Source organism: Erithacus rubecula (genome assembly GCF_903797595.1).
Source record: "Erithacus rubecula genome assembly, chromosome: 3".
Taxonomy (NCBI): domain Eukaryota; kingdom Metazoa; phylum Chordata; class Aves; order Passeriformes; family Muscicapidae; genus Erithacus; species Erithacus rubecula.
The window spans coordinates 111,614,407-111,632,744 of record NC_136689.1 but is presented as its reverse complement, the minus strand read 5'-3'; the positions used below and the strand labels follow the sequence as shown (position 1 = coordinate 111,632,744).

Below are 18,338 nucleotides of genomic sequence, written 5' to 3'. Positions count from 1 at the left end.
AGATATTCTTGTGATCTATTACGTGTGCAACATGGTTAATGCACACTTTTTTAAAGTGAAAGATTATTGCTTTCTTGTGATAAATAAGTTAAATACATCACCATAATTAAGCAATAAGCCATGACAGGAGGTGGATTACCATGAGCTAACTAGACCTCCAGGGATTTTGAGGCACAAGTCTATGCCTAGCAGAATATATATGGTTTTTATTTTATTTTCCATCTGTCTCTGCTTTGGTGGTTAGAAGTGGAGTCTATGAAGCTGATAGACTGATGGGAGCATAAGGTAGGCCATCATCTCAGCCATTTGCAAGGTTATTAGTACTGGAATTCTGGTATTCTTTTTATTTCGTTATTTTCATATAAGACAAACAGAATTTCCCCTGTGAATACTCTGTTTTTAACAGTGGGTTTTTGAAGTCTCTTGATCATTAAGGTTGGAGAATAAGGTTTTAGAGCTGTTCACAGAACAGTTTACCAGAAGGCACTGACACAAGTTTCTGTAGTATATCACCTAGTTTAAGGGTAGTTGAAGAAACGTGGTATTCTAACATACAGAGAACTTTGAAATCTCATTGGTTCAAAAACAAACTGAAAGGAGAAAAATGTTAGCAAATCACACAGGTAAAATTTTAACTATAGGAGTAATTATATCAAGGTCTTCTTGGACATGGAGTTTGCATTGGATTTCTGAAAAGTTTAGACTAATGTTCTCAAATCAGAGCCCTAGTTAATTATACTTTAACTGCGAGTATTGTGTGCCCTGTAGAACTAAAGAATAGCAAGAGACAAAAAGCTGGACAACTTAATAAAGGGTAGCACAATTCTGATTTTCCATATTTTCCAAATGCTGACAATAGGCTGCATGTCTATTAACTTTATATTAAATTTGCAACTATTGTACCATAATACTCAGAAAACAAGCAACTTCATTTCCAAGTTGTGGTAATCACTTTTTTTGCTGTTTTCAGTAAGTCACAGAGATCCAGATTGTTCACTGGGTTCTGTTGGACACCACATAGTGAGGCATATAGGAGAATAAAAAAGTTATTTTTCTCAAAATAAGAATTTCCAGCCATTTTCCTCATGCAGTTCCAATGATTTGAACACCTGTATCCTCCTGTGCCACTTGATACGCATTATTAAAAAATAGTAATAAAAGTAAGTGAAAAGAAGTCATGCTAGTAGATCCTTCGCCTACAGCATACCATTTATGCTCTTGATCTTCTCTTCTCTTAAAAATGCTTATGATGCACAGTGCTTTGGTCATGCTGACAAAAGAAAAAAGCCTTTGAACCCACTTGTAAGATCACACACCATTTCTGCAGTTACAGTAAATTAAGTGATCATATCAAGAAAAGATGCTTTGCCATGGAGCTCCAATGTGTTTGAGAATCAGGTTATTGTCCCTTTATGTGCGTGTAAGTCATAGAATCCTAGAACCATTTAGGTTGGAAAAGACCTTCAAGATACCTAATTTTTAACCTAATTGTTAGTCTGTTGACCTCACACTTCCAAGTTCACCACTAAACCATGTGCACAGGAGCCACATCTACGCATCTTTTAAATGCCTCCAGGGAGAGTGACTCCACCACTTCTCTGGGCAGCCTGTTCCAATGCTTGACAATCTTTTTGGTGAATAATTTTTTCCTAATATCCAAACTTCCCCAGGGGCGACTTGAGGCCATTTCTTCTCCTTCTATGGCTTGTAACTTGGGTCAAGAGACCAGCACTCACATTGCTAGAACCTTCTTTCAAGCAGTTGTAGAGAGTGAAAAGGCTTCCCTTGACCCTTCTTTTTAAGCAACCCCTGTTTCCTCAGCTGCTCCTCACAAGACTCGAGCTCCAGACCCTTCCCCAGCTTCACTAGGAAAATGGAATGCTTTGGTGCTTGATCAGATGCTCACATGCAGGGTTGTTTTCAGGTGGTGCATAAATAAGGCACGTGAGCATTCCTCTGTACACCATTCCTCTTTCACTCTTCTCCTCATACCATTTGCTTTTGCATGAGCAAATATAAAAACTACTCAGCTAAATCCAGATAAGTCAAAACTGATCCTTTAAAAGGCTCTAAACTGCCTATACTGGTAAAGGTTTGTTTCTTCAGATTTTAATTAGAAGGTGTGTAGGGGAATGTCTGTAACTTGAATTGCTTGGTTCACAACCAGATTTTCTTCAGTCCCTGGAAGATGGACTACCAGCTGCAGAAGAAATTGATTTGAGCAGTAGTCTGGGGTCATTCTGGGGAAGGACAAGAATGAGCAAAAGGTAGAAATGACAGTGTTCCTGCTGTCTGCAGATGGTTCATGGGGTTGAACTGATACTCAGGCTATAAAGAAACTAATTTCATTTGAATTTTCTCATTATTTTCTTGTTATAGCCACTAGCAATAAAACTTAGAAAAGGTGAAAAGATGACCAGACAGAGATTATAGTAATTATATGAAAGAGAAATATAAAGTATTTAATGGAAAAATAACGTTATCTGAAATACTTATAATGAATTTTATACATGTGACTAATGCAGATAGTGTCAACATTTCCATTATCAAAGATGACAACAAAAATTCCATTTCTGCATGCAAAATTTTTGTATCACCAAGGCTGTAACAGTGGTTGGAGTGAATTAAACTGGCTTTTTTTTATAGTACTTTCCTCATTTTATGTTACAGGTCAACGGTGGTGAGAAGAGACCTGCTTCAGATATAGGAAAGAAACCCAAAACTCCCAAAAAGAAGAAGAAGAAGGACCCAAATGAGCCACAGAAGCCCGTGTCTGCCTATGCATTATTCTTTCGAGACACTCAAGCAGCCATCAAGGGCCAAAACCCCAATGCTACTTTTGGTGAAGTCTCTAAAATTGTAGCTTCAATGTGGGACGGCTTAGGAGAAGAACAAAAACAGGTACAATATGTGCTGTAGCTCAGAGGCTTTGTTTCAGGAAAGTGTTATCAGGGTCATCTGAGCGCTGTAGGCAGCTTCTTTTGTTAGCCAGGATGAAACTTGAATATGTGCCATCTCAGGAATATGATTTAAAGAGACTGAGATAAGGAGAATATTGTTTTATTTCATCTGTATGAAACCGCTAAAAGAGTTTACTTTGTTTTGGGATGTGGCACAAGTTTTAGGGTTATATTTAGGAATGTTTTATGCTGAAATCTGTGGGCCTACAATGTCATTGCCCTGTATGTGAAACTGCCATGGAAGAGTACATTGCTGCCAAAACTTAGACATATCTGAGCTCCCATTTGTAGATGTTTCTTTTGCCTATGATCCCATGATGCCAGAATGCTCCCAAACCACCTAGGTTTTGTGAAAAATTTTGTGATGTGTTGACCCAAGGAGACCTAGGGTGGATTCTGGCAAAGGGCATACTCTATCATGTATGTGGGCTGTGGAAATCACTTCCCAAGGTTACTTCCATCTTCCATGGAAGGCCTTGGCTCTGCAATGAGACCAGCAGAGCTGGACCTGAAACTTTGCAGAAATCCTTCCAAGTCAGTCAAAGCTGTGTAAAAGTGGGCAACTCTGGAAGCTCATCACATTTTAGTGGTGACAGCTGGCAAACACCATTGATCCTCACAGTAGCATGCCATTGCTCTTCTGTTGTTATTGGTTGCATTTTTACTAACTGCCAACAGAATGGATTGGATTGACAAAGAAATAGGAACTTGAAAAAAGCAACATTTATGGAAGGAAAGGATGGGCTGGGTGAGAGTTATTTTGGCTACATGTGACCTGGACTGGGGTTGATGTTAGCACAGGGAGTGAAAAAGTACTGGGAATTAACTGAAGCTCATTCATTCATACAATCTTATTACAAAATTACATTTTAAAAACTAAGAATTAACAAAAACTTCTTCATTATTTTTTGGAATGTAAAATTATTTGGGCTTGGAAAAAAAGAAAAAGAAGGGTTACTTTGCTAATAACTGGGTGGTATAGGTATGTCTCAATCCTTGTTAAAGATACCAGTATAAGAAGAATCAAGATTTGGCACTTGCTGACTAACTGAAAAAAAAAAAAAAAATTCTTTATCTATATTGTTGCTAATTTAGGTTGAAACACAGATGAGTGATGTGTTATGGGATCCATATGACACATGCATGTAGAAATGGCTGCAACTATGTTTTTTTAAGCCAATTCTTTAAACAGTTTGGGTTAGCACATCTTTATTGCTTTTTGATCATTTTGCCTATTCATTCACATCAATTAAGCACATTTTTAAAATTCCAGGCCCAAGCCCTTTCTAATCTAACACTGTACAAAAATAATAAAAGATAGTCCCCATTAAAAAAATATATATAATTGGCAATCCTATTTTCTAGAATAAATTTAAACTCATTTTTTTATTCCATTAGGGATCTAATAGTACAAAGTAATGGTTACAAGACATCTTAACTGACCAGATAGTCTCTATTTTAAAGGCCTAATTTTTCAGATCCAGAGCATCAGTAACTGCTATAAAGCCAATGTCTCTGGTAGGAAAATTGGGCTCTAAAAATACAAATTATTAATGTAGCATTTGGTATTTGGCATTGAAGAAGCTTCAGAAATTCAAAAATAGTTAAATAAAGAAACAATAACATCATTAGAAGACTACTTTATTGATGAATTATACTTGCTGAAAAGGATTCAATTATCATAAAGCTTCTGGCTTATGTTTTGGAAGCTAATGCTTATTCTGGAATTTAAATAGAAGTATGTTTCCAAATTATGTTTCCTGAATTGGAACTCCTTTTACTATTTAAATAGTAAATATAAATGAATCAGAAAGTAGAACATAATGCAGCTATTGAGAAAGAAGAATAGCCTCATGTTTTCATGCTAAAATGAAATCTTCTTTGTTCCTCTGATCTGAGCCATTTTTTCCTGAAATGCATAGAATTCTTCTTGTTTATTCCTGAAGACTGACCACAGAATAAATCAAAATATAGAAACTCAGTACAATAATGACCTAAGGGCGGTATATGCATGTCCAAGACTTTGCAACAAAATTTTGATAACCTGGCATATTAGACTGTAGCTTGAAAATCTTTGTGCAATAGCCACATATGTTTTCCAAACTGTGAAGGACTAGGAAAGTGTTGTCTGAGAAAATAGGATTTGAATGACAAAAAAGGAAATGATGCTATGAACTAGCTGATGGTGGGTGCCTCACTGAAGTTAGGGGAGGGTTATGCTTAAAATGGATTGCACTCTGATACTCTTACCATGGTAATAATACAATTTATTAGACTAAAGCAGATACCAGTGTACTTGCCACTTATTTTATCATATGAAGACATTTGAATTTTTGAATCATATGTTCCCATCAATTTCTGTGTGTAAAAGACCCATTTGCAAACAATGCTGGTGTGTGCCTGTGTTTTGTTTGTCCAAATCTACCTACACAGAGCCTAGAAGTTAAAGGGAGTTTAGTGGTCATGGTGAACTTTGTCATGGACTTCTCAAATTCTGGATAGAGTGCAATAATTATACATGGCACTGTAGCAGGCACTGTACATTTTCCTTCATCTTTCACTGTAAATGCTTTCTAAAATTGTTCAGATTAATAAATCTGTGAATGGTAGGCAGCTGTAGCAGTAGTATGTTGAGGTACATTCTCCAAAATGCTGTAGCCATAGCACTGAGATTTTTATTTTTTGTTTTCAGTGACATTTGCAGTTCTTCTCTTATGATCACAAACTGGTTTTAGTACTGTATTTCTGTGCATCCTGTTTCTATAGCTTATCTATGTACATCTTTGCCCTTTGCACACTTTTTTACTGCAAAGGGGAGATGAACAGCCCCTAGGAAAGAGGGATCAGCATGCTAAATGGTTGAGTTGCTGGCTTTCAGACAGAACACTGGTTTAAACTGGGTAAAAAGGCTATTTAGGTCATTTTGTGTCCTTAGATGTAAAAGGAAAGTAATTTAAAATCAGTACCAGATGTGCATGTACTAAATGAACCTTAAGTTTCTAATTGGAGTTCTAGTAAAGCTGTAATAGATGTGGCAAATTACAAACAAAATGTTCTTGTTTACATTAGTGTAACTTTAAAACTTCAGCCAAAGACCTTAATAAATGTTCTGTTATTCTAAAAATGGAATTGAATGTCTATTCAACATTCAACAAAATTAATCTCTGCTGTAACTTCAGTGACTTAACTGGAATTCTAGTAGGAATTAATTTGGCCTCCTATGAACAGCTTAGTGTGCATACTTGTGTGTGTGAGTGTGTATTCCTGTGTGTTTGCTTCAGCACTGCACTGGCCCTACAGCTGGGAGGAGGAGGGATTCACCTCGGGCACCCAAAACTTAGCAATCAGAAGAAGCAGGTGAAACCAAACCACTGTTTGAGTGCTGTGACAGATGCTTCCTTTCAGGCTGCATAATTCATAGACAGTAATATTAGCTGCAACAGTTCAGCTCAATAGCAACACCTCATTATTTTATCCCTCAGTATTTATTCCTATGGTTGACGCCTCATGAAATTACTGTTAATGTGTTTATATAAGGGCAGATCTGACACAAGTGGGAAGAATTTAATTTCCCACTCATTCTTTCCTGCTGATGTGTCCTCTTCCCCTGGTAGAAGTGGCAAGTGTAAATAGTTAATTTGCTTCAATTATGAGCCTGTCCTGCTAAATTAGAAGCAGCAGGGATATGAAGAGCCAGAATTATACATATGAGGCAGCTGACAAATCCTCCAAGCTCACAAAATCAAATCATTTACTCCTCATCGGTGCTCAAAGACCCACTAGATAAAAGCTGCAGTTTATTCTTTAACATCTGATGGAACTTGGATTGTATGTTACCAATACTTATGTAAAACTAAGTCCTCGTGCACTACTGTCAACATTTGTGGTGTTGTTACCATTTTCACTATAACCCACAAGATTTCAGGGGTTTTTATTTTGTCTCTAAAAGTAAGCCAGGCTGATTTGGGCATGAAAAATAACAAAGCATGTTTTAAAAGTTTCTTTTTGGACCACAGGGATGTTTCAGCAGCACATTGTCCACCAGGTAGACCAGGAGGGGGTCTACAAATAATGCTGGCCAGCACCTCACATCTCCACAGCTTCTCTCATGATGTGAGACACTACAAGTCACATCAAAGTGGGTCCAAGATTAGTGTTTCAAGAGGCCTTGATCCCACCTGTCCTCTGGGAGCACCCAGCCTAGGTCCTCCCTCCCAGGGTGTGATGGCATCCCATCTCTTGGAATGCAAATGAGATCATCCATCCCATGGCTGGAAGAGCCACCATGTCACCATTGCATTGCCAGGCACGTGGGGTGCCCAGTGTCAGCATGTCAGACTGCTCAGGGGACTGGCTGCAGAAACAGCTTCAGAAGATGTGCAGACCACGAGGTCAAAGTAGTCAGTAGCATTTTAAAACAAATTTTCAATTTCTTCCCTTATCCATGCTGATATACTCACACAGAGGTTTATCTCTCTCTTATTCTCCCTTTAGAAACACTTATTTGTTCCATGCTAATGAAGCAATCTCGAAGGAATAACTAACACACTTGTAAGGGGATGAGAATGTACCTCCAGTTCAATAGATAAACAACAACACAAGGTTTAGCTTTGTTTTATTTTTATAGATGAGAATAGTAAGAGGAGGCACATCTGTGTGTGCACACTGCCAAAGTGAATTATAAGCAAAATGGATTCTGGAATAGGCACAACAGACAGCAACTTTGCATCTCTCCTCCCAGCTACCTGCAACAGCAATGTTGCTTTAACCAGTGTTGCATCTTAAGTGTGTTTGGGAGATGTACTGTTTTCTTCACAAATTTCTATATTGAAATTGCATCTCTACCCTTTGAAAGTCTAGACTGGGGTGTCAAGGGTTCAAAACAACTGATCCTCATCCTGGTGTATTCTTCTCCCTTCCTCTGAAATCATCTGGGCTTAATGAGCTGGAACATTAATGGGCCAAAAATAGGCACTAAATCCAGATACAACTCATGTCTATGTACAAATACATAAATTTATATCTTCAGGTTTTTCTACAGCCCTGGCCTTTACATGGCCAGTCCTTGAACCCCTTAATTTCCATTGATTTTAGAGGGGAGAAGTATCAGGCCCTCTGGGAGCACTGAAGTCACAGGGAACATCAGACACCCTCTGCTCAGGGTGGATTTCTAACATCCATTTGCAGCACACAACAAACATGGCTCCTAGAGAAATATTGCACAAGGGCCAGGAGTTAGGAAATGTTGACTTTATCTGCACCTTCTTATTGGAAGCAGTTGGGCCAAAAGGACCCTGGGTTTCAAATACTGCTGTAGCAATGTGCATAAATAATACCCTTAATTTTCAATTTATTCTTTTTCCCCAGCTTTTAATCATACATTTGAATTCAATAGAAACATGACTTTTAAGTCATTTGCATATAAAACCAGATTTAGACCAAATTATTATGCCTCCATTCAGGCTCACAACCTTTCTTTTTAAAATAAAAAAAACCCAAAAAAACCCCAAAAAATGCAGGTGGAAATAATCTCCAGATAAATTATATGTTTAATGTCATTTGTTTAGTACTCAGCTTTCCTCCAATGTGCTTCTGATAAAGTGTGCAGTCCTGCTCCTGTAAGCTGAAAGCATCAGGACTATAAGATCAAATTTAAGCCTGGCACAAATGGCTGCAATTTCCTGTGTTCTCCAAGAGTCTCATTGTTTGTGCTAGAGCTGAATTTGGTCTGTGATCTTTCCTCCACATGCCAGAAAGCCAGAACTCTTTCCCCTAAGCCTCTAATATGTCATCAGTATCTTTTCCATGCTCTACAGTCAAAGAGACTACTGAGCCATATAGCTAGCCCTGGGCCTCTTTGTTACTGTATGTACTTAGATTAAAAATCAAATGGTAACATATTTCAATGTCCATTAAGCATTTCTGAGGATTTTTTTTTCTGACTGCTGTGGGAATATCTTTCTCCATCTTTTAGATGAGTGTGTGCAGCTCTAGGTGCCTTTGCTGCAAAATCAGGAGATTAAAACTAGAGATATGTCTCCCACTTGGAAAAAAATACAAGTTTTCTCTATGAGTTGACATATTTAGGGCCAGGAATGACAATCTGAATGTGGAATTTAATTCTGGATTGGAGCCTACTGTATTTTATCAGATGACATTCCTGTAACTGTAGTCTGTGCAAATGACACTCCCGTGGGATATAACACTGCAGAGACCAAGAATACAAAATCTGTCCTGTTGCTTTTTGATTTACTATTTTTGCATATCTCTTTTGTGGAATTTCTGGAACATTTCCACCAAAACAAATGTGGGCACTTTTACATCATTTTAAAAAGACAAATAAAGTTTGCTTGCAAGTCTCAGATCCAATGAGATACCCACAAGATAAACAAGAAAGTTCCCTTTCTTTGTCATCCTCATACCATCTATTTAGGCAAAGCCAGGGAAAGTAGCATGGTTCTTTCTAATTTGCTTTGTCATCTAGGAGAAGCAGAGCTTGTGAAGACTTCCAGGAAGCACAAATTCTGAAAGTCTCTTTTTCTCCAAAAATTATGTGTCAGTTTAGTTCACTGTGTCCAAGTCTAGCATCATCTCTAGTATCAAAGGGGACTGTAGTCACAAGCAATAGTTTTCCATTAGCACCTGATAGTCAAAATGAGAATGTGATTGCAAACATTTGAATGCCTGTTTTGGCTCTTGTGATGAGTGGGGGGAGATTTGTTCCCCTCAGGCAATAAGGGTGCAAGCCACAAGTGACAGGGTAGTAATCCTGCTGCCTATTGTGTTGAGATGTGTTGATAATCCTCTACAAGCAAGTTGGAAGAAAGTTCATTGTGAAAAAATGCTTAATCAGAGCAAAAACCTGGCTTTACAGGTATATTTCAACTATATATATACATGTATATATCTGTAATTAACTTCATACTATAGAACACATAGAAAAGCACAGGAGACATAAAGCCTGCCTCAAGGAATTTATGATCCAAAAAGACAAGAACTAAACAGCAGTTAAAACAGATAAAGTAAAACATGACCAGAATTTGGCAGCATAAAGTGGGATGTGCATCACTTAGTAAGAAGAGGTCAGTCCTTTCTGTAGGCTGCAGTAGCTCTGGTGGCCCACATGCATGGTCAGCCCAGGAAACTTGAGCTAAAGATTGCTGGTGCAATAGCCTGGGCACTGGTACCAGCCTGTGAGAGCCCAGGGCATTCATTTTCCCTGGTGGCTTAATTCAAATTCTATACTCTATATTTTATATTTATATTTATATTTTCATATATTTATGTTTCCATATATTGTGTCTATATTTATATACACAAAGTAGATTTTCTTGCTCTCTCCTTTTTACATGCTTTTCTGTAGAATCTAAGGGAACTTGAAGCTTGCACCTTGGAAGGGCAATTAAATAAGGACCTGTGCATTGTGCTGTCTGCATGTGCAAAACACAGTAGGAAAATAATTCCAGCAAGTTCCATTTATAGACAATGTATGCAGTCTTGGTGTTTTGGGGTTTCTATAACATGCTGAAGAGAAAAAGAATAAATTAAACTGACCTACCCTGCATATACAAAATGATGTCTTTTTCTGCCAACATTCATTTTTCCACAACTGGGGCAATATAGAAAATAAAATACTGAGTAAGGACACAAATATGCTGCTGAATCAGAATGGGCCTTTGCTGACTGAGTGACAATCAGTTGACGTTCAATTATCATGTTAATTGAATTAAAGCAAAATGGAAATTACTTAATTCCATAACTATATTTTTCTGTCAAGCTACTTATTTAATAATTGTTGCTTGCTTGACAGAGGACAGGAAAATGATCTTATAGGAGATTTCTAAGATGAGGAAAAAAAAAAGATATTCTCACTATACACCATAGATAAGCAACAGAACAGAACCCTGCTTTATGATACATGAAAAAATGTTAATTGCATTATTGGATATGATGTGTTTTATAATTTAGCAGTGTCTTAGGCATGAAGCTCAAAAGACCTTCAGCTGTTTTCTAGGGCACACTTGAATGATGACACAAGTCTTTTTCCTCCCCAAAAGTGCTGCAAGGATACAAGTCTTATACTTACAACAACATGAAACTATTTAAGCCTGAGGGCAAAAAAATTCTCACAGCTGCAGAAAAAAAAAGAATTTTAGGCAAGTTTGAGAGGAGCAGCTGTCTTGTTCATACATGTTTGAGGTAGTTCTGCAAATGCTGAAGACACTCCCCACTTGTTCTGCCTTCATAAACCTGAGTAAAAGTCCAGTCCAAATGTGAATTGGTACCACTGCCAGGGCATTTGCCTTCAGAGAAAAACATAGACATCCAGACCAGACCTTGTTGCTATTTATGTTACGAGTGTTTACTCCCCAGACAGGTAGAATTTGCCCTAATTTTTAGTCTAGGCTATGACCAATCAATTTCCAAAACCAGCATGAGCATCATCAGCCTACTTGTACACTAACCTGAGCTGTGAGCAGCCTCAGAAGGGCATAGACAGTGAGAGCTCAACCTGTTGTCCTCAGAGGACACACCAGTGCTTTTCCAGGGACAAGCTGATCACCTTCCAGACAAGCCAGCCTGCAGGGGCCATTCTTGCAAAAATCAAAACAGGCTGAGGCCATCTAAAACTTTTTCCCACCCTTTTTTTTTTTTTTTTTTTTTTTTTTTTAACTATAATGACCTCCTGTTAAATCGTTAAATTTTATAGTGCCAGGGAAGACATGGTGTTCATGTGATTATTATTCATTCACCAAAAGATTCAAGAGGAGAGGGCAAAGCAGTGTGCACACTGGACATAATTAAATAACAATGGTCTGATGATGTTTCTATGAAGTAGTGATGTTTTAGATGGAGATTTGCAGGGCTGTTGTTAGCTTCATATTATTGAGTTAACCTTGTGCAATATGACTATTTGCTGGAAAAGTCAGGTCCCAGAGGACTCTTTCAATTATGCTGTGACTGTAAGAGCACAGCAGGAGTGTCTATTTTTTATATTTGTGTAATGCAAAATAAAACCCAATATGGAAGCAGTAGATGTGTGATCTTTTGAAGAACATTATTGTGTGTAAAATTCTTTGTTCAGCTCTGTTTTTTAAGTTGGCTATCAGAGTGATGCAGAGACATTGCAATATACAAAGCACTATAACTTAGTCTTTGTTCTGTAGGTCAAGCTGAATTCATTCCAACAGCTAGGAACAGACTGCTGACTAATTTCTTATTTGTTTTCAAAACAAATAGTAATTCTCCTAATAATCACAAACTATTACAATTCAAGAAGCAAATTGCTAGCTTTTTTTATTATTATTGTGGAACCATAGGAGATCAACAAACACTATGTATTTATCTTAATCTGGAGAAATTACAAGGGTGCAAAGATACTGTTGCACAGCTAAAACCAATCTTTTTCGCTCTCAATCTTTATATTTACAATTTTAGAAGTCCAAGACTTCTCTGTTTCCATTATGATCTTTTGCCTCCCTGGGAAGCAAAATCTTTAATCCTTTTAGGCAGCCTCTGAGTTTTGCCAGCCTGTATCTGTGGTTTGTTCTGTGTCTGAAAGCAAAGCGTTAGTGAAACAAAAAATTGTTTCATGAGTGCATTCTTTATAAAAATGGTGCTGTACTGGATCCTTCCAGCCTGACATTACCACCCTCTCTTTGTAGTCTGCAACTGTATTGTCCTCTGTGTGTACACTCTGTGCTGCCAGGTCCTCTCCATTACAGGACTGCTGGTTTTACTGAAGCATTGGAAGATCAAAAGAGAGCACTTTAAAGTTTCATAAAGTTTATCTTTATGGGGAGGAGATGTTCATGTGTGCTTTTAGCTGTAGAATTCAGAAGGACACCCCAAAATTGTCCTTCTAAACAGCTTTGCCTGTTTTTTTAGTTTTGAATCAATAGCCCAGTTAACCAGGCAGTGAGAAATGGGAGGGGGAAGGTGAACAGCCTTTGCTTTCCTCATGGAGGATTTCCACACATGCCCAGGTGGTACATTTGTCTGGAGAAGTGGACAACAGAGACACAAGGCTGCAGTTTCATTTTATGCAATATTATGAACCCCAAATGCCCATCCACATGTGGATTAACCTCTGGTACATAACTTTAAAATCATGAAATATAACAACAATAAAAAAGTAAATTTTCTTTCCCTTTATTTTTCTCCCTCATTTTTAAACCTTTATATTTTTTTAAAACTTTTCCTTTCAACAAGAAAGATGAGGAGTCAGTCCTGCTTAGTTACATGAAACCCAGATGCATGCATGACTCCTAAATCTACCCATTCAGGAAAAAACCCAAACCATGAAGTAGTGAGAAACTCATGACAGTATTTGCAAACAGAAATGTTGAGTTGTTCCTAAATCTGTCACTGACATGGCTAACAGCAAGTCATTAGCTAGGCTCCATGGGTCAGAAACTGGTTCTTCTCCTGAGAGCTTTCAACCCTAAATATCTGCACATCCTTTTCTATTATCATGTTACTGTAGTGCTATGAGGTCCTGCCTAACCCTGCAGGTAATCTTTGATCTTGAAATCTGGGCAAAATTGAAGTGATTCTCCAAGGTCTTTAATCTATTATGAGATTGTGCACATGCCACATTTAAAATAATTTGGTGAGTTGAGAGAAATGTACAGAAATAGATCCATGCTTCTGAGAAGTTAATTAGACCGATATGGGATCAAGGCTGGAATAATGACTAACATTTATTATCCTTAGCAGCTCCATGGGCTCCTTTGACTGCCCCCAACAGTTCACCCAGGGAAGAAAGAAATTCTCTTGTCTAATCTGTGAGGCTGCCATCTCCTCCTTCATTTAGCTCAAACGTCTTTCTGCAAACTCTCATCTTCCCCAGAGAGTTTTAACTGGTCTCACAAGTGGAAGCCAGTGGAGAGGGTCACACCTACCTTCCCCCATCCCCAAAGGTCCCGTTTGAAACTGCTCCCCACACTTCACTTTGAGCAATTAAACCTGAGGTGCCATGAGGAATATTGTTTTTTCAGCACTGCTGGTTAGTTAAATGCTGTTTCACAGTTGGAATAATATTTTCTTTAAAATACTTGATGTTTATTATTTCACTCTTTAAGCAATATGAGGAGGAAAGGCTGTTTACTTAGAAAGACATTATGAAAATGCATGAGACACATCGGTGATATATAAAAACAAAACCAGATTCATTTACCAATGTGCCACTCTTTGTTTTTAGGTATACAAAAAGAAAACTGAAGCTGCCAAGAAGGAGTATCTGAAGCAGTTAGCTGCCTACAGAGCAAGCCTTGTATCCAAGGTAACACATAATATATATATATATATATATATATACATGCACACATATATATATAGTGACATATTGCAAACCATTTTCAGCTGAGCACCACAGTATTTAGAGCAAATAGCCTTGTTTATTATCACCTTAAAATTGTGTTTAAGTTGCAAATGCTCAATAAACACAGTCATCTGTCCACGTAAAGATATCCTTTCCCTCCTGGTCATCAAGACAGCACTTCAGTTTGGGAGTAACATGCCAGTTCAACAGGGGAGGGAGGTAGGGGTAAACAGATCTCCATATAACAAACATGCCAGGCAGCCACTGTGCTACCTATGAGGGAAAAATATATATATATATCATGCACAAAATGCCTGGGTTTGGTTTTGTGGGTTTGGTTTTGTGGGATTTTTTTAGTACTATTTTTTTACCTTGCAATCACCAAGCAGAAATAGTCAAGCTCAGATGATATTGCAGATTTTCATAAGAGATGTGGATTTCCATTTTATGTCCAGCAAGCCATTGTGAGCACAGCATAGGTCACCACTAAGGCAATGGTGGAATGTTCTTTGCTGGAACATACCAAATATACAGCCACTAGCAATTATCTGAATAGATTTATTAAGCATTCTCAGTGCCCATAATTTTGCAGTAGACTCTTTAGAATTTGTAATAGACTTTTAAATATGCAGAAGAATGTGAAATTACTGTACTGTGTCAATGTGATAAAAACATTGAGCAACTTCAGAATCATACCAGTTAGAACCACTTGTTTTGGGTCTATCGAAACAAATTTAGATACATTTTGTTCTTACTTAAATCAAATCAATTCTAGAGGTACAGAGCACAGTATGAATGACTGGCATATAGGATATGAGAAGAACTTTCTGGTTAGTTTCAAAATATTTTTGGAGCCCTGCACACAATACTACTCTGTATACTATATTAATTTTTTAAGGGGTTTGCTATATGATTAGCCATGTAAGGACTTTTCTTGCATGTTTCTGCAATTATCTCTTTATTGGGTCAGTGTTTGTTCTGGATTTAAAAGTCTGAAATATGGTTGTCACCTAATTAATTTTAGGGGGTTGTGTCCTATAACTTTCCATTTTTTTAGCTGCCATTAAAAATACCCCTGTATTTAGTTAAAGTAATTTACAGTGTACCTTTCATTTCTGTATTAGGGCTATTTGGCTCCAGAAATAATCATTGCCTTCAGAAAGAGTGCCATCTGAACACAAGCAATTCTTTTTGAAATAGTTTGTTTATTGGCAAAAGATAAGTCAAAAAAGCTCAAAATATTCCAAGCTTTAACCCAGCTTCTCACTTGACAAGATAACTTGGCTATAATTCAGCACATCATGGACTATTTATGTAACACTCTATGTGGCACGATATAAAAATGAGACTTTTTTTTAAGATAAAAAATTATATTATGGTGTTTTCTGAGGTTCGGTTTTTAGAAAAAAAAATTGGAAGACTGTTGATCAGTTCAGTGCATGAATCCATTTGTGCAAATATTCAAATTTGTAGTTAGCCAGAAAAGCACTGAAGCATTTCTTAACTTTTAAGCAATTATTTAAATTCTGCCCATAATGTAATGTTTTCCTCCAGTGTGGAAAGCATAAAAATATAAACTTCATGAAGCTGAGTACTGATTGCTTATTCCCATGAACACACTCAGTGGGTCTAACAAAGCTGGCATGTAACTAAAGCAAGTCCATTTTGGAATAAGGATGTAAAATAGCCATTTGTAATATAATATCAGTATATTCTACATTACCATTATTAAATATTTATATGGCACCAGAAGAGTTGTTTTAGTTGTCTTTAGACAAGCCTGTAAGCAATATTTTTGGTCTTCCCTTCCCTTCCCTTCCCTTCCCTTCCCTTCCCTTCCCTTCCCTTCCCTTCCCTTCCCTTCCCTTCCCTTCCCTTCCCTTCCCTTCCCTTCCCTTCCCTTCCCTTCCCTTCCCTTCCCTTCCCTTCCCTTCCCTTCCCTTCCCTTCCCTTCCCTTCCCTTCCCTTCCCTTCCCTTCCCTTCCCTTCCCTTCCCTTCCCTTCCCTTCCCTTCCCTTCCCTTCCCTGTTCATTGTTTAGAAAGCTGAGCAGTCCTGTCTGGAGTTTGGCACTCACACACACAGAGCTCACACACACCCATAGTGTGTATCACATCAGACTGTGTTATTTGACAAAATCAGAGCTGAAAGGAGTGGAAGTGGCACCAGCAACTCTGGTAATAAGATTGCCACCCCATCTCTAGTACACTTTTAAATGCTTTCATGATGTCTTTATAAGACATCTATGGCCACCACCCAGTAAATAAGCTAAACATGTGATTATGTAAAAATATCAGTATGCATTAATTCCCACTCATATATATTTCTTGTATTTTCTCCATTTTCTATATTGACTGAAATTAATGGGTGTGTAGTTCAGTTTGTTCATGTGTGTAGGAATTGATAGGTAAAGTAAAAACACATAACAAAGCATTATATCTTCTGCTATGCAGATTGCCATATTGCTTATAGTACTGACTAAGCCTTTGCATTGTAAACAAGTGTCTTTATATTTGCCCTTAGTTGCAACTTTTAGTACTATTTAGGTCCAGAAATGCAGTCTCTGGTATCTGGTAATTTGTACAGCATTACATAAAATGCTGTGAATTGCAATTTTACTTTTTTTCATAAAACAAGCACTTTTTCTAGCTTAACCAGCCTTTTTTTCTGGCTGACATTAGATTTTTTTGCTTTATCTTTCAAATATATACATTTAATACAGATATATATGGGTAAATTTTAAATACTTCCATATATTACATAGGTTCATCTATGAATATTTATAAAACAATATATATTATATGTATTCAACATGCATAACATATTTATGAGCTTATAAGTGATGCATATAAGTGTGTTAATTATAACAGTACAACTATATCTGTTCCGGTAGTACAAAAAAGATTTATCATCCCTGTTTTATTCTTTTTGACTAGATGAATCTTTAATTCTCTCTGTGTAGTGACACAATTTCAAGTTTCATAAAGATATATATTAGTGACTATGGCTGAAGCTAAAACCTCTCAGCAAGGGGAATATTATTCAAATTCAAAATACTCAGGCATATTTCAAAACTCTGATGTTGTGTCTAAGTCTAGGTGGTGTCCTCACTTGACTTTGAAGTAAATGCATTGGACATTTTTCAGTTTTGTGAACAGTGCAAATCCTTTGGACATGTAAAATTGCTTCTTGAAAGATATGGCAGACTTAGCTTTTCCTAGTCCATCATCTAGCAATTGTGGCTCATAAGGAAACTAAAGGTCATATCTGTAAGGCTGACATTGCCTTAATGCCATTAGCACAGCAATTTGTAACCAGAGAGTTCTAGAGACCCAAAATATCTGTTACACTGCCTGTGTTGTAATAAAAATGATCAGCCTGAGGAATTCAAGTCTCTTAAAAATGCAGTAGACATAAATGAAAACATTTGACCTATTTGTAAAAAGCAATGTGGATACCATGATTAAAAAAAAAAAAAAAAAATCAACAAAACAGGCAAACAAAACCCAAAAGGAAAAAAAAGAAAATACAAAAGAGCAGTTTCCAAAAATAACCCAAAGCTAAAATGGTAAAATTTATATTAATTTCCAATTTCATATATGTATGCAGTGAGAGCACTTGCCTAACATATGAAAAAGCAAAAATATATATTAGGACTCCCTGATCATTCATTTCCCAGCTCCTAAATAAATGTATGTGTGCAGGTGTGCTCTCTCCACAATTTGTTTTCTGTAACTGCATAGCCTCATAGCATCCAAGCTTCAGATGTAGGGGGGCACTCTATCCTGGCTCACTCCTTCCTGAAATGAGCAGCTGCTGGGGTTTAGGACATTTCTTTTGGGAATAAAATTCCTAATATCTCTTGACAAGAGTTAGTGACTGAGCTGTGTTGTCTCCTGGTCAGTGCTTTAACAAGTTGGCTATTGCATGCAAGGAGAGCAGCATCCCTTCTGCTGCTGGCAAAGAGGCACCTGCTTCCAACAGCTTCTCCTACATTATATCCAGTCCTAGTCCATGCAGACATTTTAGGAATTTCATAAACCAGTTGGGCTGTTC

General features: G+C 37.4%; 1 protein-coding gene across 5 annotated transcripts in view; it reads left to right on the top strand.

Moving 5' to 3' along the window:
- Positions 1–18,338, top strand: part of TOX (thymocyte selection associated high mobility group box) — a 213,047-nt gene that overhangs the window by 175,350 nt on the left and 19,359 nt on the right. For all 5 annotated transcript variants that reach the window (XM_079302704.1, XM_079302707.1, XM_079302703.1 and 2 more), the window contains 2 exons: positions 2,671–2,901; positions 14,164–14,244. In XM_079302704.1, coding sequence (XP_079158830.1) covers positions 2,671–2,901; positions 14,164–14,244 — 312 coding nt within the window. The remainder of the gene's footprint in view (positions 1–2,670; positions 2,902–14,163; positions 14,245–18,338) is intronic.